The sequence below is a fragment of the Triturus cristatus genome, chromosome 2_2, assembly GCF_964204655.1.
Source record: "Triturus cristatus chromosome 2_2, aTriCri1.1, whole genome shotgun sequence".
Lineage (NCBI taxonomy): Eukaryota > Metazoa > Chordata > Amphibia > Caudata > Salamandridae > Triturus > Triturus cristatus.
This window is the reverse complement of record NC_140582.1, coordinates 322,953,902-322,981,681: the sequence shown is the minus strand read 5'-3', so window position 1 is coordinate 322,981,681 and position 27,780 is coordinate 322,953,902. Positions and strand designations below refer to the sequence as shown.

The window sequence follows — 27,780 nt, the reverse complement described above, 5'->3', positions numbered from 1 at the left end:
ATAACCAGTTCATTGTGTAAGCATAATTTCTTGTAAACGAAGGGGAGTAAATTATGCATAAGCGTTAATATATGATAAACATCTTCGTTTGGGCACTTGTGAAAAAACTGGTACAGTAATGCTTTTTTCTGTTACTAGTGCATATGCAGGCACAAGATCAACTATGCATGCCTTTTAGCTTATGTTGCTCTATTATTTCCATGACGATATTCTTTTCTAGTTGAGGTCGAACTTGGTAGAAATGATTGCAGTGATGAAGCAACACATTAAATATTATAAGGAGCAATATGCATTTCTTTTCAAGTGGATCACATTCACAAACTTTCACGGGTGGTAGGATTCCATTAGATTTGAAGTAATTTTAGTTCATTATTTATGTGAACACATTGCTCTGACGAGCAAGTGAGGTCATTTGGCTATTTTTGAGCTTGAATCCAGTTTTGCACCAACCAGAGCAGCACATTGTCCCTCATAACTAACATAAGTTTTACTAGGCACATTTTTTCTGATTACCAAAGACATTTATTAACAAAGGACAGAGATGCACACCGTGGGGGTTAGGTCTGTGTCTGTAGTAGAACCACTAAAGGTATTTCTCTAGCTATTGCATTTCTGTTTAATGATGTGACTACCAGTGGCATCCGGTAAGTTTAGGAGGGAAGGGGGTGGACCGGACACACATGCACACATGTACAATCACAGCCATGCATTCACAAACACGCGCACACACAAACACATCCATTCACAACACTCATTACCAAACATTCATACAAACACGCACGCACACACCAAACATTAATAAAGGGATTAAGGGCCCATTCCAACAGAGGAAAGGCTGCGACTACAGCCTTGGCTCGGTGTGTCCCAGTCCAAGACTTCTGTCAGGCAGCAACGTGGGCATCTTTGCACACGTTCGCCTTGATGGTCAATTGCGCAGGGACGGACATTTTGCCCGTTCAGTCCTGCAAGACTTCTTAGTCTAGGATGTGAGCGGCAACCCACCACTGGGATGGTATAGCTCAGGTATCTGATTCAAAATGTAAGGAATCTGCAGCTAGAAGTTTCTATCAGATGAACAAGTTACTTACCTTTGGTAACGCATTATCTGGTAGAGACTCTATCTTACTGCAGATTCATCACAGCCCCACCCATGCCTCTCCACTTTGCGGACTGATATTGCAGGGCTAGGGTTTTTCCCCTTTTCAGGGCCCTACTATAGCAGACGTCTATGCCAGTTACTTCGTGGCTCTGCGCTTCTGGTATGGAAAATACAAAAAATGTCTGTGCGCCCGGGTGGCGCCTATATAGGCACCACGACCTCATAACTGACGCTACCGATGATGTCATGCGGAGCCTAATGAAGCCACTCGATGCCGTGTGCAAGGGGTATTGCTCAGCAAAAGTTTCCAGATCCAGCCTGATGCCTGGGAAATTCAAAGGTAAGGAATCTGCACCTAGATAGAGTCTCTACCATATAATGCATTACCGAATGTATGTAACTTGTTCTTATAACACCTCCTGCTCCCTGTGGAGGATTAATACTTGTTCTGGAGCGTTGTGTTGCAGCCCATGCTTTTGGGTTGCTCACTGATGTGCATTTCTGTACGATAAACAGAAGCAGCACTAAAGGCCACAGGCAGTGACTGTAGATAACTATATGTGCAGATACAAGTCCTGTCCCAATCTGAGGGATGATAATACGTCTCCGTTATGAGATCCTCATCACGTGGTAAGCGATATGAACGATGAGCAGATACCAGGGCCTGTGTTCAGGAGATTGTCACCAATGAATCACTGCTCGCTCGATTCATACTTGTTCTCAACTGTTTTAGCGTAGTTTGATTGCGACAACCTTCAACATGACCTACCACAACAAGATATGTTGTTATTATTTACAAATATTTATAAAGAAATACAAACCAGGACAGAATCCTAGCTCAAATGTCCTCGCGTATTAATATCCCAGGTCGGGACATTGATGGTGACGTGGTAATTACCCCAGTGAAAGCTATTTCTCAGTCGGCCATGGAGTCTTGATTTCATCTGATTGGTGCTTATGAGCGCTCTGCTTCCTGTATTCAGAAAATGCTTTTGCAAAGCCGCCCAGAGCACTTATCATTGCCTCAAACTAAAGACTCCATTTACTGCCGTGTGATAAAGCAACAGGCACAGCCTTCTCCCTCCTTTGGCTGCTAGAGCCAGAAGCTGATAGATGCAGTCAGCATATGCTGATACCACATTATTCTTGTGGTCACTCATTTTTTGCAGTCTCACCTGCAATCTTTCTCTCTTTCACGCTTCTTTAACTCTGGTCAATTTTCTTCCACTGCACTCACTGGTATCTGCCACACCGCCTTAAGTTATTAGCGTGAATGTGGCAGCTATGCAGTATTAGTGAATGATGAACCCTGTTTTTCAGCTGCCTTTCATAGTTTCCCAAAAAGTGTCAATCTCCCTAAAAGAGCCACTCCATTTGCAGCATATTGTTCGAACAATCCTGGTTTTCATTTTAATCCCTTTTTTTAAACCTGGTGAATACCAAACATAATGGGTTACTGGGGGTTATGTAGCGCCCCTTTTCCACCAGGACATGCTTTAGTGAAGCGTAGGGTATGTATTTAGTATTTAATATTTGTATGGCGCGATGAATCATCCCCAAGGGGATCTCTCGGCGCCTGGGAAGCAGATAGCAAGAAGGACAATGCTCTATCAAACAGCCACGTTTTGAGAAGTTTCTTGAATTATGCCAGGTTAGGAAATGCTTGCAGATCCTCTGGTAGCGTATTCCAGTGGGTGAGGGATAGGTGAGAGAATGCACGCCCTCCCATCTTGGTTTTTCTGATTCTGCAGGTGCGAAGCAGCCTTTGACTGCTAGATCTCAAGAGGCGCCCTGGGGTGTACCATTCCAGCATATTGATTAGATATGCCGGTCCATGTCCTTGCAGGGATTTGAATACCAGACATAGGAGTTTAAAAATTGATCTTTTCCTGATAGGAAGCCAGTGTAATTGACGCAGTAAAGGTAATGAAGGGGTTTGTGCGGACTTGGTGAGGGCCAGGCGCGCTGCCGTATTCTGTACAACCTGCAGCCTTGATAACAGATCTCCTCTAATCCCTACCAGTAGAGAGTTCCCATAGTCTAATCTACTGACTAGAAGCGCCTGAATGAGAACTTTCCTGGTATAAAGGGGGATCAATGGGAAGACCTTTCTCAGCATGCGCATCATGCCGAAGCACTTGCCCGAGGTGATTTTTACATGCTCCTCCATGGAGAGCTTGTCATCGATCACCACGCCCGAATTCTTCGCACATTTTTTGGGAATGGGGGCTTCCCCCAATTCCTCCGGCCACCACTCCGTGGACCATAACTCCTCAGCTTTCCCAAATAGCAAGATCTCAGTTTTACTAGAGTTCAATTGTAAAAAGTTCTTCCTCATCCAGGTTGCTGTTATTAGCATGCAGATCTTGAATTTTTCTCTAGTCAGAGCGGGGTCCTTTCCTATGGGACTATCACCTGGGTGTCGTCTGCATAGGAGATGGTCTGGAACCCACAGGACCAATGGTTGGGGCCAGAGAGGAGACATAGATATTAAACAGGGTGGGACTTAGGATGGAACCCTGTGGAACCCCCTTGTCCACCGCTGTAGTTTGAGACACAAATGTGTCCAGTTGTACACATTGTGTTCTGTCTGTCAGGAAGCTATGCATCCAGTTTAAGGCTGAAACTCTGAGACCATTCTCTCGCAGCTTACCCAAAAGGATACTATGAGAGATGGTGTCAAAGGCTGCCGACAGGTCCAAAAGGACTAGCATAGTGGGGATTCCCTCATCCAACAACATTCTAATTGAGTCTGTTACCTCTGTCAACGCAGATTCTGTGCTGTGACCAGCACGGAAGCCCGACTGCGAAGGATTGAGCAGATTATATTGTTCTAGATGGCCCGCAGTTGTTGATTAATCAGGGATTCCTTAATTTTAGAACAGCATGGAAGAAGAGAAATTGGCCTATAGTTTTGTAAGTCTGCAGGATCCGCTAGCGCTTTCTTAAGCAGTGGCTTTATGTAGGCCTTTTTCCATTTTGAAGGAAACACGGCTGAATTTAGAGATAAATTACAGACTTCCATAATTGGGGTTGATAAGGCCAGTGCCAGGTCTGCGATGATGTGGGGGGAACCACATCTAACGGCGAGCCTGATTTAGTGTGTACCAATAAGGCACGCACTTGCTCGGTGGTGATGGCTGAGAAGGTCTCTAAACTGGGGGAGGGAGGATCTTCCGAGGGAGGTGTTGAGGCCAGGACCGCCTCTTCCACTTCAAACGTGTTATAGATTTTGTCAATTTTATGTTTGAAATGTGTGGCAAGATTGTCGCATAGCCCTTGCGAGGGTAGAAGGGTGGAGTTACTGGCTTTGGGATTGGTGAATGGAAAGGGCTTAAATAGGTGTCATTATCCCATCTGTTAACAAAACAAAAAGGAAAGTGAAAAGTTACCCACTAGCTTTCTGTGATCTGCATAGAAGAGGGGCAGTTATGAGTTGGCGATGAATCTGTGAGTCTTTCTCTGGAGTTCCAAGGCCCAAGCTCATCGGGTGCACCGCTCCTAGACTGGTGTTCAATCCTTGGATCCATTTCTGTTGGACCAGAGAGCAGCTACGTCTTCATATGGAGGTAAGCAGCTGGTGAAGGAAGCCATGAAAGCAGCAAATGGACTGGAGCGCATTTAATTACGGAAGGATTTAAGGCGAGCAGAACTCACCACTGGGTAAAGGACTTTCCATTTAATAAAATGCCAATCTTAAGAAAGACAACAACAGGAGGAACTTCTAGTATATGAGCAGTTGGTCAATGAGAAGATAGTAATGAAAAAGAGTCTCACGAATTTTCATATGGCCTTTAGGTCATGGATTAATCACATATGAACAGTATCCTCTCTCAATTATTGAGCTATACATTAGAAGGCCTGCTACTGTGTTTTATATCTCTAGCTCATGGAATGGCCAGGGTACAGCGAGGTTGCTCCTTATATTTCTGGTGCCAGCTGCAATGGATATTTCGGGCCTCATTTATGAGAAGTGATGCATCGCTGCATGAAAGCAGCGATGCGTCACTTCTCAGTGCGCCCTCCTTGCGACACCAATGATGCATCATATTTATAATATGACGCATCATGTCGCAAGGAAGGACAGATACGTCAGTATAACTGACGTATCTGTCGGTGCAAAAAGTGGCGCATTGCTGGAGTTGTGTTGGAAGCCTGACGCAACTCCAGCAATGTTCCTTTCACACAGGGCAAGCCCCATGTGAAAGGGCCTGCGTCACCCTTACACCTGCCATGAGGCAGGCGTAAGGTTTTGACGCATTGGCGTCCTAGTAGTGGCGCAGCAAAATCTCATAGATTTCGCTGCGCCACTCCTACGACCCTTTCTTGCGGGGGTACGCCCACCCTGCATACATTATACCTGGAGCAGGTATAATGTAGCGCAGGAGTTTACGAAATTATGCATCTACCTAGATGCGTCACTTCATAAATATGGCGCGACATGGCGCATGTTTTACACCACTGGTGCGTCACAAAAAGTGACGCACTGGTGGGGCAAAAGTTATGCAGGGGCTCATAAATGAGCCCCTTCAACTTTAAAGTATGAGTGTTACCCTAGTCAGGAAGCTTGCTTTAAAAGCCGGTCTTCAAATTGAGCAGTGGTGCATGTTCGGAGGAGAAACCAATGTGGTTTGATAAGAAGAGGATTGATCTTGTTGAATGAGCTTGTTGAATGTTGACTCTTCAATCAGTCAGTCAGTCAATCAAGGGGCTATTCTGCAGCACTTAAGAAACCCATGGCCAACCAAGAGACTCCCTCTCACATCAACAGAACAAATGTCTTTAAATCTTTTTAAAAGAATTATAGCTGATCTCTTAGACATAAACGCTGTGGGAGGTTTTACCGTACTTTAGAGTCCCTGAATAGAAAGACCCAGCCTAAAGCCTGACAGAGACTTTTCCAATCTAGATGTTGTTCTAGAAAATGCCATAGTTGGATGTTGTCAGTTTTCTCAAGTACATGTAGCGGGGAATCTGTGTTAGAGATGCGACAATAGTTCTTGAGGTCTCTTGAATTCTAGGCAGCCTCTCTTTTCTGGACATACCTGATCATAAAATTCAATAAACCAATAAGCATTTTAATGTACTGCATATCCCCTCAGCTTGGCCTTATGGATTAGGAGTCAGTAAAGGGTATGTTCTATGATATGCGTCGACTCCTTTGTATATTACTGAAACCTGAATCCTTAAAAAAAAAGCCATGTATCTTTTCCATGCTTGTCCAGGTTATCTCTTACCCAGAAGGTTTAAAGTCCTTTGAAGTGCATTTAGATCTGATACTGCATGTGTGGAATTTTTATAAGAATACATTTCCTTACAAAGCACTCATTCACTTTAGGTGTATGGTACACCAACACAAACCTCTATGATTTTCATTGGGGATAGAAAGACATTTCCAATTTCTCGTTTAAATGCATAGGGTGCCACTGTTTTGGGGTACTACAAAGTGCCTTCTATAAATATTTGGACCCCATTTCAGGTTACAAAAAGAATGAGGGAGTTGGGAATTTGTTTGGTTGTGGCTAGGTTGGATTTAGAAAGCCTTTCCAAAAGGCGTTGCTTTCATCAAAACCTTGAGGAATAGTTGGCCAGATTTATCAAGAAGCAGCATTGTCCTTGCATCACTCAAGGTGATGCAAGACAGTGCAATTACTTAATTCAGATTTATAAAGCCATGCAAGGGGTGATGTGTTCCACACTGTGAGACTTTGTAAAGAAATGCAATGCAACCCAGCTGCTTGCACTGCATGACATTACATTTCGAGCAGGGAGGCATTCCATAGGTGGAGCACGGGATTTCCATTCCAACCACCCATGCATTTGACACATTTGCAGTAGGATTACGTCAAATTGGTACACCTCCCTGATGATGGTAAAAAAAGGAGGAACGTTATTTTCTTCTTGTTATTTCCTCTTCGGGTTGCTTTTGTGCAGAAAGGTATCTTTTCCTGCACAAGAACAATCCTGCCCGTAATGCAGGCACCATTGCACTATGGTGCATATCTTTGTAAATATAGAGCATTTCTGCTCTCTCCCTTTCACACAACGCAGCTGCACAGCTTTGCATGAAATAATAGTAAATGTACCGCTGATGGTTAACTCTGTGAAGAAAGAACAGTGCTAGACAACAAAGGTTGTGATTCTGTCAATGTGAGGCTGTAGCTCTATGTCAATGGTAAATCTCAGAGAGCTATCAGGGTGGGAGTAACCCCAAGTGGAGGAGTACTATTTTGGTGTGATTAAATCAACAATGATGAATCACTACTGAATAAGAAGATAAACTTGTTTTTGTTCCAAAGATAAGTTTGAGGGAAAATGCAGCAGTGAGTTTCTCTACACGACCCAGATTTAAAATGAGGACAGAAATATTACATAAGGTGTACCTTTTAGACATTGCCGCTTTTCATCTGGTTATCAGTAGTTAAAGAGTTTGTTGACTTTAATCATATAGCCTAGTGATTTCGGGTCATTGTTTAATATTACAGGGGACAGGATAGATCCAAGAGGCACTATCTACAAAAGAGAAGAGAGGGTGACTTGGAAGATTCAGTTTTAATAAATTGTTTCTTCCAGGCAGAAATGATGTGAACCAGTTTAGAACCAAAAAGCTGATGCACTTCAATGTCCAGAATAGCTAGACGAATGTTGTGCTAAACCACATAGAAGAAACTGGAATGGACTAATAGTACCAACAGACAGGCATGAACATATTCTAGAATGTTCAGTGCATAACCAAAAAGCTGCCACTGCTTGGCCATGTCAGAACTATACCTAGGTCTGAAGACAAATTGATATGATGTTGGTGGTAACATGCAGAAATGATGGGGTTCGCCTGCTTTCACCTGCTTTCTCACATACTTTTACAGAAATGTGGATGTTATTTGGCCCACCTTTAGAGGTCTAGGAAAAATCTCTTCAGATAGGGATACGTTCATGATCTAAAAAGGATTCAACCTCTTTTGTGCATGTTTTGATCAGAGGCTGTGCTAGAATCATTACAATAAGCGGGCGGTTTGATGGGGGATGCCATTAAGTCTTTGGCAGATTAGCTAGGACATTGTACCCTTCAAAACCTTGTTGCTAAACTATGCTGATCATGAATATATTGGATTTTGGTTTACTGTGAGACTGCTTCACCATCTGCAGTCTATATTCTTGGCAACCAAGCGGAATATGTGAATATGTTTCTTGTTGTCAACAGATTCCCCACGTCATTTCTGGTGGTATCATTGGATCTGCTGGTTGCTCAGTGCTGCTGGCGTTCTTTGTATCTTAGTCGGCCATGAACACTACACCGTTGATGTAATAATCGCTTATTACATTACCACCAGGCTTTTCTGGTGGTACCATTCAATGGCTAATGAAAAGGTAAGAACACACACATCCTATAAATGAATTACTGTACTAAATGATTGTAGACTATAAAACATGCAACAAAATATTTTTTTTAAATACATTTTATACAACGTTGTACATGCTTTTATACTTGTTAGATAGTAAAAAAGCACTTTAATTTTTCAGGTTCCATAGTTTTATCACAATGTCTTGACTTTATAAATGAATACCTACTTATATCTAGTGAAAATCCTAAGCCTCTTGATTTTCAGATTTTTTGTGTGATCAACCCAGTATAGGCCCTATTTCCACCTACAAAAGGTGTTCCGATTCTGCTTCCCGGCCTCTGATCGCTGGAAGTGACAGGCAAGACTCCTCTGAAACAAACTGTGTTAACACTCATATCATATGTTCTCTCTATGAAAGTTGCAATATCATGGTTTGAGGGGGATTGTCCTGAATTTTGTGGATATTACGCATGTCACTATTTGATGCATGAGTTTGTAATACATTTTAATTGTAATTCCATTTATATAGTGCTTACTACCCTTGACGAGGCATCAAAGCGCTTTTTTGGTGAATAGCACGCTACCCTGGAACCCAAAAAGGATTAGTGGTGAATTAGTATAGGGAGATATTAAATTAAGTTCAGGAGTGGACATGTGAGTTTGTTATTTGGATTGAAAAAGGATAGTGGAAGGGTAGATGATAAAAGCTCTTGGTTTTGTTTTACTTGACAATTCGGTGTACCACTCTGTTTAAACTAAATATGTTCTAGGTAATTCACTATTTACAAATGTAGCTTAGCGGTGTACACAAAAGTCATTTCCCTCTACAAGAAAATTAGTATTCTTCACAGCTTATCACAGTCCATTCAAAAGGAAGATGATCTAGCCATTGGAATGATTCCTTGTAATTGAGCATTTTACTACCACCACCTCCATTGAGGAGGCCTCCTCATCTTGAGGCTGGATACTCGCTGTGTTAGACTACTTTAAACTCAAACATGACCCCAGAAACTCCCTGAAGTAAACAAATACCATTGTTCAAGTACCTGACTATGTCCCATCAAAACTCATATGTCAGAAAATATAATGCCTTCTGCATTCCTTTCTATGCAAGGGGCTACCATCATAAACAGAGTTATTTCCATTATGCTCTAGGTCTTACTTACGCTTTGCGATATCGCAATGTGACGCATTGGTATTTACTTTCCAGCTCAAAAGTTATTTTCCCCTGGAAATGTGCAAAAAGTGCTTTGCTTTACTCTGCATCATTTTGCGTCGTGAGTTAATGGGGCATTCCTCAGGCTGACCAGCGCAAATACCTATAGGCTTTGACACAAAGCCTGATGTACTAAAAATGCCAGGCCAACCTTTACAGCATAAAACAGCTCCTCCTTGAAGCTGGCGTTAACAAGGGGCAATGTTTTCATTTCTAAAAAAATGCACGCAGTGCATTTGTGCTGAAGTAGAAGGCCCACAACTGAAGAATGGGATCCTTCTGAAATGTCTCTGGGCATAGGAATTTGTAGGAGAAGGATATGTTTGCAATACAAATCATATGCTAGACTGTGCACACTCACCTCTGCACCAAAGTGGAAAGGCTGTAGGTCTTCCACGGCACCCTAAGTAAAGGGCCTTTGCGGTATCAGTTTCAAATTGTTCCAGGTGAGCACTTACTGTCTTGTCACTCCATGTTTGGATGTCTGACCACTCAGAATGGTTGCCAGAGGTTAGACCACTGTGGTTGTGCATCACCGCTTATCATGATCTCCCCTATAGTAATGACCCAGTTTGGTGATCTCATGGGCTAGTGCAGTGCAGTGCTGAGTACAATTCTGAAGAGCCCAGTCAAGTGATACTAGTATCGACACCAGTAGGACAGGCAAGCAACTTGTGGGCAGGCTTTTATAAAGGTCCAGATGATAGTCAAATTGGGACATGCGGGCAAATAACAGTCAAAGTCAAGGCACAGGTGGAAGGCCAGGCAGGGCACTATTGTCCAATGTCTAAGCCCAGCAAAACCCTATAGTATGAGCCTTCTTCCATTCTGCTGTTGGCTGTGCAAGGAAACCAAATATTGGGCAACAGATTTTAGGGCCCAATCACAGTCTGATACCAGTCCTATCCCCATGCACGCATGCACTATCTATCTATCTATCTATCTATCTATCTATCTATCTATCTATCTATCTATCTATCTATCTATCTATCTATCTATCTATCTATCTATCTATCTATCTATCTATCTATCTATCTATCTATCTATCTATCTATCATCTATCTATCTATCTATCTATCTATCTATCTATCTATCTATGTATGTATGTATGTATGTATGTATGTATTTGGGGCAGCTCTGAAGGAACTCCACACATAAGTGCCCTGTGATTCATTTCTTATGCCAGTACTTCAGATTCTGAGAAATAGGATTGAGGCAGCTCTCAGTTATATAAAGCACTTGCAGTGGTGCCTGGCATCATTAAGAGCCGGAGCCTAACCTGCCATAATACTCCTGCCACCAACCGGACTAGTCCCAAAGACCATCACCTGTGCCCTAGAAGCCCAAGCAACATATTTGGCCAACGCTGCCGTATGGATCCTCTTCTCACAAATCGACATAACACTAAAACAATCGCAGTGCACTAGCTGATTCAACCAGCAACCTCACCTAACTATTAACCTCCCATTATCTGGAAAGAAGTCTTTAACTTTGAAATTAACCAGATGACGTGTATATTTGAGGTAATGGCATTGCACTTTTCCCAAATGAAGAGTGCTACATAAAAACAACTAATACTGGATCATTGCAGTGGTTTGTGGGTTTAATGTCTCAATCATTACGTATTTTAATGCAGGTTTTCCCTATTATATGCACATATATGTATGTCTACCACTACTCATTGGCCTACTCTGTTTAGTCCCTCCTGTTAACACTATCTTTCTTTATTTTGCAACAGTCTTTAAAAACATCTTCACAAACGAATTTCTTGTCCCGAGCATGGTGGTTCCCAGCGTTCATCTTCTTCGAGAAGAATGTGCAAGGCACGGTTCCATGCTGCTTCGCCTGGCCAATATCCTGGCCACCCAGCTGCTTCAAATCCTCCTGCAAGAAGTACTCTCGCGTCCAGAAGACAGGCGAGGACAACGAAAAATCCACCTAAAAAAACAAAAACAGACTATTTACCAAAAAAAAGAAAAAAAAACATTATGCTACAACCAAAGTCTTTGATGTGACAAATCTGTAAATGATGTAGTGGACCAAATTTTGTATGACAGATTCCAAAGACAGTTGTGCAGAGAAAAACACAATAGTATTACTTTATCACAAGTGTATTATCCAGTATAAAATCCACACCAAAGGCCTGTCAGAGTGCTAATGCAATGCAGACTGTAAATAGAAACTGCTCCCTCTGAACAAGAGCACATCATAGAGGCGCACTAATGGGCTTTGATAGGAGGTGCCAAAAACACGTCACGTGTTTCATTATTAATTAACCACCAGACACAACACAGCTAAAGCAAGGTTTCTGAGCTAGGGTTGAAAGCATGTTGATGGAGGGAGAATCGCTTGGCATTTCCCGGTGTGCAGTCATTTCCCGAGCAGCTGCTACCTGGAGAAAGGATCTCAAGAGGTGTGAAGGTGGGGGTCGAGAGAGTATATTATTTCTCATATACACAGAGGAGTAGTTGATGTAATATCCCAATACCTTTATTTATTGGTGTTTTCATTTTGTTATCAGACACCAGAATCTTACTTTATATATTGATATAATTTTATTTACTCTTTCATACAAATTGTGCTTATGTTTTTTGTAAGATTTGAAACATTATCAATAGACGAATCAGTTGCAGTTGCTTCTGAAAAGGTTCTGCAGGTGCATATGTATGGCATGACAGCTGACGCTCCCGGACACCTTGCTAAAGGGTGCAAAATAAGAAAACTAGTTTTAGCCAGGAGTAGCATTGATCTTCCATGACAATAGAAGGAGGCAACTTTTGTTGTTTTTCAAGGACATTTCTGTGCCAATTGGTCAAACACATCCATTTGTTTCTATATTTGACTTAAAAAAGCAGCGTGGTTTCGTTCAGAAAGCCAAAGTTCGATTGAAAGGCCAGTGTGTTTGAGTTAGTGGAACTATGTGTAAATTTGTATGTGAATGCAACTCTTGAGTCCTATTAGTGTATCCACCCTCTCCTCTGTTTTTCTCGACATAATTGCATTTTCCTGATACAGTGTTCCAGATTCAGAAGATACCTACTCCATGCTTTGCTGTGCCCGTCATGGGCAACTGTTCAGGAAACCCAAGCTTATGTTTGGGTAACTCTGGTGCTAGTACACATTCCTGGATTTGTTGTTTGAAATGTTACTGTGCACATTGTAAAGATTTAAAGGCTGCAACTTTGCATGGTGTCTTTGAGGGGTCATAAGAATCTAATTGTGTTCCTTCACAAAGACCTACCTTAATATGTGAGCCTCTTAAGATGTTGCCTAAATGGACTTCCAGAGCAGCCACCGGATGTAGAACATGTTGTTAACAGTTACCTATTTAATATTCCAAAACACGATTGTCCTAGAGGACATTTGGTGACAATCCATCCAGGTAGAAGATTCTGCTTTGAAACTAGAAGGGTGTTTTTTTTCAGCACAGATTACTTATTAAGTTAAATGTTGACCATTACTTCTGGAATGGAAAGAAGAATGGGCAACATTGGTGATACGATAGAGTTCAAAAATATACAATTGCATAAAGTGAGAAGGAAAGAGCCCGTCAGTCACCATGGCGATCTTTACCCAATCGGACACTGTTTTAAGACAGCATTATTTGTAATCCCCCTCTGTCCTTTGTGTAAAAGTGGCAGAACTATCTCTCCGTGGTCAAAACACACTCTTCGCCATCAGTTTGTGGAAAAGGGAACTCCATGTGTCAACTATGTGGCAGGGCACCAACTACAGAAAACAATATGTTTGTGAGCATCATGCTAACTGCAGGCTCTGCACATCCCGGCTGTTGCATTTTGTTTTTTCTCCCCCTTATTTACCAGGGGTGAGCTGTAATAAGCTGTGAAAATGTATAAAATTATACACTTTAACTTAATTAAAAATCAGCAGAATCCTGAAATGCGGCTCGGGAGATGCACCATATTGTTAAAGAAATCATGTTGGCAAACATTGAGAAAAGAATATCTTTTGAACCTTTACTAATATCCAGAATTTTCTGATGTTGAAATGTGGTGAGCAATTTAATTATTTATTTGGTGATAGCCATTTCACTGGCAATTTTAGTGAAAGCCACTGAGAAGGCATCCTTGGAAAGTGGCCCTCACTCCTCGTTTCGCAATAGAGTTGCTACAAGAGTTTGGAGAATTGAAGATGCCCCAGCCAACAGGGAAAAAGGTATGGTTCCTGGCTGGTGGTGTCAATCAAAGCATACTTTCTCGCCGTTGGAGCACAATATTTTTAAACATGCCTATTTCTGCATTGCCCTCAACGGGTTCATCTATAAAGTGGAATTTTCAACCACGTCGACCAACAAAAAGCTTAGAGACCCCACCGCACAGGTCCTTCTTCTTATATGTTGCTAGGGAGACAACTCACTTGTACAGGTAGGTGTACAGAGCAATGTTGTAAATACATATCTCATTATTTAAGATATTTCTAAGTCAGACACAGTGGTCTTTAGTAAAGTTGTTGCAGTATCAACAGTTCACTGCAAGCTACAGGCAGTAGGAGCATGTTATTATCCATAATTCATAGCCAAAGATATCCTTCAGGTGGAGCCGACTTCTTAGTCTAGCTTTGCTTCGCAGGGTAAAAATTGATCATCTGCAATTCGACAAATGTGAAACTACATGCTCCAATCTCCTCCCAGAGCAAGTATGAATGGTGCTCCAATGGCTTGGCTTGGTATACAAGAGTGCTCTGATTTGAAGATGTATTTATCCTACATCATAATTTAAATGGTTGAGTTTTCCCAATTGACTTAAGCAGCATTTATAAAAAAGACCTGCTTTTGTCCTTCTTTACCATAGTGTACCTCACGAGCATCCCAGAACTGTGAGCCATATCTACCCCACCATATGACCACATTGACCTGTTGCATATGAAGGATTGATAACTGCCCTCCCAACAGTACTTATTTAACTATCATCCTTACACACTGGGGATACTTGAATTCGTAAAGAAGGGAGGTCCTGATTTCCAATATTGTGAATCGAGAACCACACACTGCTCTTTGTTATACAGAGACACATTTTAATTTTTTCACTTTTAAAGCGAACAATATATTGTGATTCCTGTTTTATTAATTTATTACTGTACGTGCATTTGAAATAATGAAAAGGATCATAAACATAGCAGCTAAAGACCTCAAACATAATATTGTATTTTTTTAAAGGGGGTGTATTCCAAAAGCTAGTCTGCTTGCCAAGTCAGATAGTGCATTTCATTTACCTCTATGCAATGACTAATGCTGCAGAATCTGGGGACATGTTACAGAGTAAAGCAGTAAAATATGTATTATTGTATGAGAAATGCTATTTGTATTCCTTTTAAAATAAATGCTGTTTTAATGTAATTTAAGTGCCTTGTATAGTACAATTGTAATTATTCTGTATATACAGTGTGGGATATTTCGACATTTTGTTTGACTCCTGTGATATTGTTTATTAAAAATAAAAAATATGCATTTTAAGTTTACTAACTTAATATACTTGCTGTTGCGTCGAACATTCTAAACCACAGACTTTGAAAATTCTGTTGTTTTAGTGCAATGCGACTTCCTATAAATGCTGAGCTTTCGTCTTTGTGTAATATGTCGTACCTCTGTTTTTTACCGATTGTGTACATTTTGGTTTGCATGTCGAAATACGTTTGCACATTCATACTTATGTCGAGTTTACATTTTATTTGCGCTGGGCTAGATATGTTAATCCTGTGAAATTCCTCAAAATAAAGCTATGCAAATGTATGCAAGGTGTTTTAGCAGTTGAATGGTGATGAACTAGCTAGCCTGTAGGCGAAAGAAATAATTAGGTAGTCCTAAATGATGTGCAATGTCTACACATGGAGTGGCATCGTAGGAACAGATGTTATAGAAAATGGCATCATAGATATATCATAATGCTAGGTTTACTGGGAATAGGTGTCTTCCATTCAAAGACTGAAGACAATAAGCACCATATATGCATATACATGCATTTAAATTTAAAGCGATCACAAGGACATGGACGGATCGCTGAAACTTTTCAGACACTCACCCCCAATCACAGATCTGGTTTGAATCCATCATCGTTCTTTAGCTCACTTCACCACCCCAGTTCAGACCCAGCCATATACAAATCAGTCTTGACCCTGTTCCTCATGGGAACAATCGAGCCCAAACTGCCAAGCCAGGTCTTCCCTGGACAGGAAACAAGCATCATGGGACCGGTTTCGGGGTAACACCCCTCATAAGCCTGGCTAGCTTGAATCCAGTAACAAAGTGAGCAAGGGACCACATCTGGGCATACCCTGCCAACTAAGGGCGAACAAAGCAAACACAAGGAGATGATGGACGGGGCACTGAAACTTTTCAGACACTCACCCCTAGTCACAGATCTGGGTTGAAGCCATCATCGTTCGTTAGCTCACTTCGCCACCCGAGTGCAGACCCAGCCATATGCAAATCAGTCTTGACGCTGTTCCTCATGGGAACAGTCCAGCTCGAACTGCCAAGCCAGGTCTTCCTTGGACCGGACATTTGCACAATGTATATATTCATATGAAAACAATTAATTCATGACTCAGGCCCGATTACAAGTAATGCAGAATTATTTGCTGGGGATACCAGGTGGCCAGACATAACGTTTCCAGTCAGTATCCCCATGTATAAATCTGGCTATTACAAGTTAATCACAGGGTATAACAAATCACTGAGTGAGGATGGTTTTTCAGGGTGAAATTATAAAACCAAATTCCCAGTTCCATGGGAATTAATGCTCCCTTTACCACCTACTCTGGGAAGATGGTGAAATGGACCAGGAGAATGTGCAGGGTAGAAAGTGAGTGGAGAAGTGATGAGGATGATAGAGGGAAAGGGAAATATGTGGTTTTGCAGGGACGAGCATGTATGCCCCCCTCCGCCTTAGAAGGTGTTTGGGCGAGAACTGTTATCAGGATGCACTTACAGCCCAATGCCAAAGCAATGTTATTGGGCAGATTTTATAGGTAGCAAAATTGGGTCCACTATTCCTGCACCCAGGAAATTCAAGTATGCGAAGACCAGGCAAGCCATGATAGGCCAGAGCTGTATCCTATCCGGAGTGACTGTGGCATCTAACTAATAATCGGCCCCTATGTGTCTGTGAATGCAAAGCAGTCAATCTTTGGGGCTGTACAGAAGTCTTTTTTTTCTAAAATCATTCATGTGTTAAAATTCAATACATTGCACAGCTTAGAATTATCAACAAATGTAAATACTTGCCTCACAGTACAACATAAATTCAGAAATACATAGATTGTTTCAGAAGCTATGCTCTTTGATGCTGTTATCATTTTATCTGGAACTCTTCAAATTCATATGAGATGACGTGAACTGATACATTAAAAAAAGTGCAACACAATGCATACATTTTGTTATTTTGTTTTTACTAGCTCCCCCAAGCAGCCTCCTAACTGCGTGAGCTCCGTGGCCTCTTGATTACGTGAGCGCAATACAAAAACCAGCACTGGCAAACCTAGTGGCCTCGCCTATTCAAGAGCTATTGGCTTTGCCAATATGTTTTTAGCCATGTTGTACACCGGCGTGGCTGCTGTTCAGTATGGCTAAAGGTTATCGTGGTAAAGAAGAGTGGAGTGCACGGGCATAAAGTTGAGTAGACTGGTATGTTATGGAGTACCATAGAAAGTTGTGGAGTGGGGTAAAGTGGCATGGATTGGTGTTGAGTGGTTTAGAGTAGAGTTGAGTGAAGTGGAGTGTCATAAAGAGCAGTGGTGAAGAGTGGTTCTGGAGTGCTGTGGAGAAAGCAGTGTCGGAGTGAAAGGGCATAGAGTGGAGCAGAGTTGAGTGGCATACAGTGGAGTAGTGTGTCAGAGTGGAGTACAGTGTTATAGAGTGGAGTGGAATATAGTGTTGTGAAGTGGTGTAAAGCAGGTTGGAGTGGCATAGAGTAGAGTGACATACAGTAGATTGTTGAAGAGTGGAGTGGCATAGAGCAGAGTAGTGTAGGAGAGTGGAATGGCAGAAGGGAATACAGTCTTGTAGAATTGAGTGGAGTAGAGTAGGGTGGAGTGGCATAGAGTGTCAGAGTAGAGCAGAGTATTGTGCAGCAGAGTTGAGTAGTGTGTCATAGAATGGAGTGGAGTATAGTGGCATGGAGTGGCATTGAGGGAGGTGCGTAGAGCGCCACACAGTGGAGTAATTTTGTAGAGTGTTGCAGAGTGGAGTGGCATCCAGTGGGGTAGAGTTTAATAGAGTAGAGCATCATTGATTGCAGTGTCATAGAGTGGACTACAGTTAAGTTGAGTGGTGCAGAGTAGACTACCGTGGAGTGCAATGGTTTTGAGTAAAGTGGTGAAGAGTCCATTAGCTAGAGAGCAGTGACGTAGAGTAGAGTGGTGCAGAGTAGATTGTAGTGGTGTAGAGTGTAATGGCATAGAGTGGAGCAGAGTGGTGTAGAGTGGGATAGATGCAGTGGCATACATTGCAATGACGTAGAGTAGATTGTTTTCGAGTAGAGTGAAGAATAGTGGAGTGGTGCGGGGTAGAGTGGAGTAGTGCAGGATAGAGTGCAGAGGTATAGCATAGAGTGGTCTAGAGTGCAGTGGCATAGAGTAGAGTGGTGTGGAGTGTAGTGGTGCAGAATAGAGAGTGGTAGATTAGAGTGTCGTAGAGTGGAGTGATGTTGAGTGTAGTGGTGTAGAGTGGTTTGGCGTAGAGTGGATTGGCGTAGAGTGCAGTAGAGTGGTGTATATTTGAGTGGTGCAGAGTGTAGTGGCATAGAGTGAAGTGACAGAATATAGTGACATAGAGTGCAGTGGCATTGAGTTTAGTGGCAGAGAGTGCTTTGTTGCAGAGTAGAGTGTCCTAGAGTGCAATGGAATAGAGTGCATTGGCATAGAGCAAAGTGGTGCATAGTACACTGGTGCTGTTGTTAAGAGTGCAGTGGTGCATCGTACAGTGGGGTAGAGTGCACTGGCAGAGAACAGAGGGGTGCAGGGTAAAGTAGAGGTACATAGTGAAGTGACGTACAGTGCAGTGTGAGACTTCAGTGGGGCACAGTAAATTGGAGTAGCATAGAGTGCATTGGGATAGAGTGCAGTACAGTAGCATAGAGTAGAGTGATGCAGAGTAGAGTGCAGTGATGCAGAGTAGAGTGCCGTTGCACAGAGTAGAGTGGCATTGAGTTCAGTGGCAGAGAGTGCAGTGTTACAGAACAGAGTGTAGCACAGTATAATGGTGCAGAGTGGTATAGAATTCATTGATTTAGGAGTGCAGTGATAGAAAGGTGTAAAGTAAAATGGCATAGAGTACAATGGTGTACACTAGCAGAGTGGTGTTCAGTGCAGTGGAGTAGAGAAGAGTGTTGCAGAGTAGAGTATAGTGGCATACAGTGCAGTGGTGCAAAGTAGATTGGTGTAAAGTGCAGTGATGTAGAGCAGAGTGTTGAAGAATGGAGGTGAGTGGTGCAGGGTAGGTTGCAGTGGGGTAGAGTGGAGTGGCATAGAGTGCAGTGGTATACAGTACCACTTTACCGTGCATTTTACCGTATCTGCAGTGACCGGTTGCCCCTCCCCGTTCCATCGCGGGTGTAGTCCCGATTGTTGTGGAGGGAGTTTAGCAACTTCCGGTGCTCGGGGGTTGGCACTCTAGTTGTCGCGCCTTCCCTTCCTTAAAACAGATGCCTTGGCTAACGCGCAGCGGGCGCGCCGAAGGCGCGCCAAAGGCAAGCCCGTCTGCACCCGTCCGCGACCAGACTGCGGCCGGGGCCAGACATGCTGTCCGTGAGGGGTTTTCCGAGGTGAGGATCGTGTGGTCGCGGGAAGATCTGTGGACGCTCAACACGGCTGCCGCGTGTTGCGCTCAAAGGATAGACCTAAGGTCTGACACCCTCCCTTAGACATGTGGGGCTTGTGGGAAATCTCTGGGTGTGAGGGGCGATGGAGGGGAGGAGGTGTATACCAGGCCCAGGCCGCTCATTAGCAGAGGTTTCAGAGCTGGCCTTCTGAATGGTAGATCCCTATCGAAGCACGCAGACGACATTTGGCTGCTATTGGAAGGTCATGAGTGGGATGCTCTGTTTTTAACAGAGACCTGGCTTAATGAGGACAATGTGACCGCCATTGCGCTGGCGGTACCCCCAGGATACACAATATGTTTTTCGAACCGGGCAGGCGCTAGAAGAGGAGGGGGGGTGGCTGCTATATTTAAGGAGCAGTTTATATTGACATCCTCTGCCCCTACCTTGATTCCGGGACTGGAGGGATTACACTTTTGCCTTCAGGTGGGACCTCAGCTCTCACTAGCGGGACTAGTCATATACCGCCCTCCTGGCGGGGATGAGCCCAACCTGATAGCTCTGCTGGATGTGATCATGCAGAGCTCCCTCCTTCATCCTTATTTCCTCACAGTAGGGGATTTTAACATCCATGTGGATAAGGAGGGCTGCGCCCCTGCAGAGACATTGAGGGCCACTTTGAATGCTGCCAATTTGAGACTAATCAATGATGGCCCCACACATAGAGCGGGTCATACGCTTGATTTAATTCTTTTCAACATTAAAAATGTGACGATGGAGGCGGCACTGCCTTTAGTCTGGTCAGACCACTCGCTCATTCCATTTAAAATAAATTTAGCGGCCGATAGACCTGCGCCAAGCAAGTGCGTTTTTATGAGGAGACAATGGAAGAAGCTAGTCCCGGCCAATATGGGCCCAGTTTTGGCTCAGAATAAACCAACTTTAACCTTGAATGCCAACACTGATGCACAACGGATTAATGATTGGATTGGGAATATGGTGTCGTCCATTGCTCCAGCAAAACGCACAATGTCCAAGAGGGAATCCCCTTCTGCTCCCTGGTTTTCACAGGACCTTAGAATAGAGAAGGCAGCGTGTAAGAGGCTTGAGAGGCAATGGAGGGTAAATTACGGGACTCTGGAAAAAGCACAATACAAGGAAGCCTCCTATAAATTGCAGAAGGCTGTCAGAAAGGCCAAAAAACAGTTCTTTGCGGCTTCGATTCAGCAGGCAGAACATTCAAGCAAGGAAATCTTTAAGGTGGTTCAGTCCTTTTTCAAACCCAGGTGTATTGAGAGGGAGATACCTCCGTCAGTCACTTTGTGCGATAGCATTTCTGACTTCTTTGACCAAAAAATTAAGCGAGTTTATGAGTCCTTCGGCCCAGAGAGGAGGACGGTGAAGACAGACCGGGCTGTCAAAGAGGTGACTGGTGAATCTATGGCTCATTTTCAGCCTATAGCTCTGACCTCGGTCATACAGGAATTAAGACGCTGTAAGTCAGGATCACCTGACGACCCATGTCCCCCCAAGCTTTGGAGCACAATGGCTGACTTTGTGGCTCCCACTATACAGCACATCTGGAATACTTCCATTTCCTCCGGGGTGTTCCCGGAGATTTGGAAACACGCCACCCTCCTCCCATTAAAGAAAAAACCTAATGGGGATCCCACGGACCTCAGTAACCTTCGTCCAATTTCTCTGCTGGCTGCCCCGGGCAAAATGCTTGAGAAAGTAATCCAGCGGCAGCTAAGTAAATTTACAGAGGAAAATAGGATACTGCACGAGACGCAGTCAGGTTTTAGACCCGGCTTTAGCACCGAGACAGCACTGATTGAGGTGGCAGAGTCAGTAAGGTGGTCGATGGATTCAGGAGACTCAGCTATGCTGGTGCTCCTGGATCTATCGGCAGCTTTCGATACAGTCGACCACGCAAGGCTGTTAAAGCGACTGGCAGAGGTTGGCCTCCAGGACCAAGCGCTGGGCTGGATACAGTCGTATCTGTCTCAGAGAACCCAGAAGGTGGCACTGGGGACCGTTTCTTCAGCACCTAAGGTTCTCAGTTGTGGCGTCCCTCAGGGATCGGCACTTAGCCCATTATTATTTAATATTTACCTGGCTCCGCTCTTTACGTTGATTGCCAATTGGGGGGTCAAGGCAATATCTTATGCCGATGACACCCAACTGGTGTTTCCATATTCGGAGGTGTCAGAGGCGGCCTTGTCAAGCTTCAAGGGCTGTCTTCAAGACGTTGCGTGTTGGATGAACACCAACAAATTAAAACTTAATGCGGACAAGACGGAAGTGATTTTCTTCGGAAAAGGCTCCTCTCCCCCCTCTGAGCTTTGGTGGCCGACGGCGATGGGACCGGCCCCTTCTCCTAGCCAAACGGCAAAAAACCTGGGGGTGCGTTGGGACAATAACCTGTCCTTCGCCTCGCATATCCAACAGGTAGTTGGTTGCTGTCTAGGTAAGTTGAGGAATCTTCTGAAGATTCTGCGACTTCTACCAGAGAGTTGCCGAAAAACAGTAATCCATGCTACAGTAACATCAAGACTGGATTACGCTAACGGCCTCTATTTGGGCTTGCCAAAGTACCTAATTCAGCGATTGCAAATGGTCCAGAATGCGGCTGCGAGACTGTTAATGCGTATTCCATTCAAGCATTCAGTCTCTCCGCATCTTCTTTCACTTCACTGGCTACCTGTAGCCAGCAGGATCAAATTTAAGGCACTCACGCTGGCCTTTAGATCTTTGTATGGTACCTGCCCAAACTACCTGAGAGTTTGGTTGCCGAGATACACCCAGGCCCGCTCCCTTCGCTCCAACTGCCGCGTTCAGTTAGCAGTTCCACGAATAAAAAGGGCTCGGCTGGGAGTAAGAACCTTCTCGGCCAATGTGGCGAGCTATGGAATTCCCTGCCCCCAGAGCTTCAGCAGGCCCCCTCCGAATCCTGCTTTAAGCAGATGTTGAAGACTTGGCTCTTCACCCAACCATGCTAACTGCTTAAATTGGTATCTGTATCTATGCCTGCTCCTAGCACCGGGACACCTCCTTGTGAGGTAGCTGTTCACGCTCTAGAAAATGCTGTATTATTATTATTATTATTATTAGAGTGTCAATGAGTGCAGTGTCATACATTGCGGTGGTGCAGAGTAAATTAGAGTGGCTTAGAGTGGATTGGTGTAACATGCAGTGGCAAAGAGTGCAATGGTGCATAGTAGAGTTGTGTGGGATAAAGTGCATTTGGCATAGAGTAGAGGGGAGTAGAGTAGAGAGGTGTCGAGTAAAGTGGCGTAGATTGGAGTGGTACAGAATAGAGTGCAGTGACGCAGTGTGGAGTGGCATGGAGTGGTGTGGCATAGTGTGAAGTGGTGCAGAGTAGAGTGCATTGTTATGGACTAATGCAGGGTAGAGTGGAGTGAGGTAAAGAGGAGTATGCATGATGAGGTAGAGCACTGCCATTACAGACAATACATCTTCAATTGAAAGGACAATCACACTTGCACAGACTTACAGTTTTACTGATAGAAGAATGCAGTGCACAAACAATACATGTATGGAAATGTCATCACGTAGTGTATTGATTTGTTTTGAATGTATTTGTTTCCACCACACTTCAGAAATACCAAAACAATTTCTACATTTATGCTTTCCATATTCTGAAATACCTCCACAGTTCATTTACAGAAATTTAAATTTGGTTTTGTGCTAGAAAAAGACCAACATCATACAGCGCAATCCAAGTAGCCAGAATGATTGTCACATAAATTATCTCACCAAGAAAGAAAAGTAAACACGAAACTACCTGGAAGACAAAGCCTGACATTTGACCTCTGTCTTTGAATGCACAGTGAATGTGATAAGATAAAACAAAATTTAAATGCCTGTTTACAGAAATTTAGTGCCTGTGGAAGTATATAGTAAATAAGGTTTGGGAAAGGGAAAGGAAGTACTCAAGCTAGACAGCCTAAAACAAATAAAGCCAGCAAATAGAAAACAAGCAAATGCGAGTTCCAAACCACAAAGCCAATGGTAAGCAATGGACTGAATGCATTTCCAGGGAAGATTTCCGAATGTCCCCAAGATGTCATTAGCAAACCAGACAGATGTGCTGTCTTGTAGGCCTAGACCTAACAAGAAAATACATCTATACACAGAAATGGAGAATTTAAAAATGCTCGAATTACATTTTCAAGTTGTAAACCTGGTTAGTACTTTAAAAAAGTGCCATTTTTATTGAGTAAATAAAATGAATGTTTTTTCTACAAACGAAATAATGATTTTGTATTATCGTTCTTATTGGAGTGCGAGGTGACCATCAGCTGGAGACAGGTATGTGCAAAACCATCATTCTTTAGCCAAGACATCCCTTATTTAGAACATTTACAAGTCTTGTTTTCTTTTTTAAGAAAACAAGCACCCACTCTACCACCACATTTTGCAATAAATGGAACAGTATCCTCTAATGAGATACCAGTCCCTGCTCTCTCATTCTCAGTCTAAAGGGGTTGGGGTCCTTTTCCAAAAAGGGGGCTATGCCAGCCATTCACATCCACTGAGACTGGACACAGAGCAACAGAGCACACAGACCAAGAGGACAGTGCAGACAGATGGGTCCTGCTGCCCTTAGACGACGTCAGTGAATGTGTTGACTATAGCTTTGAATCTGTTTCATTGGTGGGGACATTGGAGAAAAGAGAGTAAATGAGAAAGAATGTAAAAAGAAGGCGGAAAATGAGAAAAAGCTTATAGGACTATAAATCTTTCAGACTTTTCTCAACCAAGAATGGCGCACTTAAAAAGAAAAATTACTAAAACGCACAGCTCAAACTCCCACTCTGACCTATCTGTGTGGTCAAAATATGCTGCCTTGAGCATTCGAACAGAGACACACCAAAACTTCTTAGCCATGCATGGCAATCAAGCTGGTAGTCAAAAAAGCCACAGTAAGACCCCGCAAACAAAAAAGAAGCAGATACAGTGCAAAGCACCCTAGTGCTAGAAGTAAATGAATGAGTCTCTAGACTGCAGTTGGTCTCCAGAGCCTCAATAAATTGTTGTGGACTGGACCTATGCAAAAAAAGTTAAGTATGAAAATGGGAAGACATTCTTAAGTATTTTAAAAAAAAAACTGCAAATGGACAGAGCTTACTGCTATGTAACATCTGCAAGCAAGATGGCATGGGTAAAAACTGACATACAATTCGTCCTTCCCTCAGACTATGGCAGTGTCCAGGGGCGGTATCTCCATTAGGTCTCAGTGGCTGCGCCCTCTGCAATTCCTACACATTAACATAAAAACATATTAAAAAGATTGATTTATTTAGAGATACAATTGCATCACTAAATAAATCAATGTATTTAATTCTGGGCTGTCTGTTTCAGGCTGCCTGCTTCGCCTTGCTCTAAAGCTGGAGATGGAAGCCAGGCAATAAATCAACTTTCTGAACTGCAATGCAGGACTCAGGGCTTTTATATTGTATATTGTGCTGAGACACCTTATCACGCTAACTTCCCCTACTGTGACACCCAAGGCCCTTGCTGCAGATTGCTCGCTCCGCTGCGTTAAAAGTGGAGCTGCTGTATTTGTTCCCCCGCTAAATGGATCCAAATAACAAGCACGGTTCTTGTTCCCTTGCGAAGTTGATCCAAATATCCAAGTCAAGCAAGGCGATTAATATGTGCTTACAGTGGACAGTTCTCTGATGTATGACATTAAAACTGGCGTGTCTTCATGCCACTAAGTTAACACTGATGCCAAAAACATGGATTGACTTGCAAACAATAAATGCTAAAAACGTTGAGGGAATGCATTTCGGCAATTTAGTGCCCCTCTCATTTCACTTGCTTTACTTAATCTTGCATTCCCCAAGAGTTGTCTATTTTATAATTGTGTTGTTTATCTGTATTTTGTTCTGTGCATACTTTGAGGCTTGAGCAATGCCAGGTGAATAAGAGGGGCTTTGATTGAGTGCACAGGCGCTAAGGCTGAAGCCAATCAAAGTGCCTGTCAGTGGGTTGGCTTCTCTGCAGAGCATACAGAACAATGCTTATGTATTCCATTTGCAACTATAGTTCTGTGGATATGTGTGTGAAGAGGGTATACAGATGTCAAAATATTTGCAAGGCAAAAGTAAGAGAAATTGAAGCGCTTACATTTGAGGGAGTGCAGTGCATGTTTGAGAACAGTGAAGTGACAAAGATGTGAGGAAGCGCATTCTGAGAAGTGTGAAACGAGGATACTGAAGAGGAAAAAGGTGGTTGAAGATGTGCAGATGGACAAGCTATGCAGAGAAAAAGAGGATACATATCTAACATAAAGCACACTGTTAGAATCCGGGTTCTCTGGTTGGCACAGGTAGGTACTTGTGACAAGCAGGGAACCTTTCCTCTAGTCAGGATGAGGGGTTACACTACTAAAACAACCCCTTGCTCACCCTCTAGGTAGCTTGGCGCGAGCAGACAGGGCTTATCTCAGGGTGTTATAGGTTAAGCATTTGTGAACACATACAGTAACCAAGTGACAACACTACAAATGGACACCACACAGGTATTTATAATAAAAATAAGGAATCTTTATATAGGATTATCACAAGACCATTAAACGATTAAAAATACACAATATGGTTTATTAGTTGGTAGAAGATTGCTTAGTTCCTCATGTTCTTAAATGCGACACTTTAAGTCAATGTACCTTAGATGCGGCGCGCAGGGCAACGAAAGTGTTGCAGCGATGCAGATGCGTTGAAGTTCTTGGTGCAAAAGAAATAAAGACGGGATCTTCCAGATGCGTTACGCTTCTCCGATGTTGCGAGAATTCTCGACTCGATGCGTCAGCTACAGCGGCGTCACCCTTGACGAGATGCGACGACAGCGGCCTTGGCAGCGGCACTCTTGTCCGATGTTGCGAGACGCTTCCGCTCGATGCGATGCTGCAGCGGCGACACCCCTTCTGCGAGATGCGACGACAGCGGCTCCGATGGCGGCACGCTTCTCCGTGGATGCGAGGCGCTTTTCTGGATGTGGTGCAATGCAACAACTACGATGGCTGCGATGGCGACACGCTTCCTCCTCAATGCGAGACTCTCCTCTCGATGCGGTGCAATGCGACAGCTGCGATGGCTGCGATGGCGACACACTTCTTCGGCGTTGCGAGACACTTCCGGAATGATGCGAGACGCTTCCGCTCGATGCGATGCTGCAGCGGCGACACTCTCTGCGAGATGCGACGACAGCGGCTCCGACGTCGGCACGCTTCTCTCCCTTGCGTCGCGCTTCCAGCTCCTTGCGACACGCAGTCCCTCAGAAGGCCCAACAACAGCAGCAGGCACTTCCAAAAGACTTTGGGGAGCTGGGGATGAAGTCCACTGGTCCTGGGACTTCGTTCAGGGGGCAAGCTTAGTTCAAGCCCTTGGAGATCTTTAAGCACAAGTTGAAATAAAAGTCTTTGTAGTCTTTTCTCCTCTCCTTCAGCAGCAAGGCAACCACCGCAGGCCAATCCCCCAGGTCAGGGACAGTTACTCCTCCTACAGCTTTCCCAGTTCCTTCTCTTCTGGCAGAGGTTTTTCTTGTTTCAGCAGGATCTGTTCTAATTTCTTGGGAGCAGGGTCCCAATACTTATAACCCTAATTCCTTGGTTCCTCAGGGGTTGAGGGGCCTTTGCCCAGTCCAAACCAGTTCTTGAGCACTCTGTTGACATGACATCAGCCGCTCCGCAGGAGGTGGAGCCAGCATTGTGGTAGCAGAGCACAACCCTATTCAGAGCCCAGGTGTACTCCTCCCACCCATCTGACTGCCAATCTTCCTATTCACCACCAGGCTGCCTAGCCCTGCCCCTCTGGGTTTCCCCAGCCCTGTCACTCACACAACCAGACAGGCAGATACACATCTCAGCAGAGGCGGGCTGAAATGGTCAAGCAAGCAAATACCAACTTTCTAAAAGTGGTATTTGCAAACACAGAATATTAAAATAAACTTTACTAAAATATGTATTTTATTATTCTGAGTTCAGGCATACTAAACTCGAATTTCTACCATGTTCCCTGGGTCTGTTAGGATCATAGGATGTAACAATTCTTACAGCCCATTTTGGCCTATGGAGAACAGGTAGCCTTACAATAGTGAAAAACGAAAATGGCTGTAATTCACTATTAGGACATGCCACACACATCAGGGCTTGTCCTACCTTATGCTTACAATGCACCCTGCCCTAGGGCCTACCATAGGGGTGACTAATATGAAGTTAAGTGAAGGTTTAGGGACTGGCAAGTGTGTGCACTTACCCAGTCAGCATGACAGTACCAGACTGCACGCAGGCTCTGCAATGGCAGACCCTAGATACAT

The 27,780-nt window shown here is 43.6% G+C and overlaps 1 protein-coding gene across 4 annotated transcripts in view; it reads left to right on the top strand.

Moving 5' to 3' along the window:
* SGMS2 (sphingomyelin synthase 2) overlaps positions 1–17,044 on the top strand; it is a 270,340-nt gene extending 253,296 nt beyond the window's left edge. For all 4 annotated transcript variants that reach the window (XM_085641391.1, XM_085641392.1, XM_085641393.1 and 1 more), the window contains 2 exons: positions 8,301–8,467; positions 11,397–17,044. In XM_085641391.1, coding sequence (XP_085497517.1) covers positions 8,301–8,467; positions 11,397–11,600 — 371 coding nt within the window. In that variant the 3' untranslated portion in view covers positions 11,601–17,044. The remainder of the gene's footprint in view (positions 1–8,300; positions 8,468–11,396) is intronic.
* Positions 17,045–27,780: the final 10,736 nt, after the last annotated feature.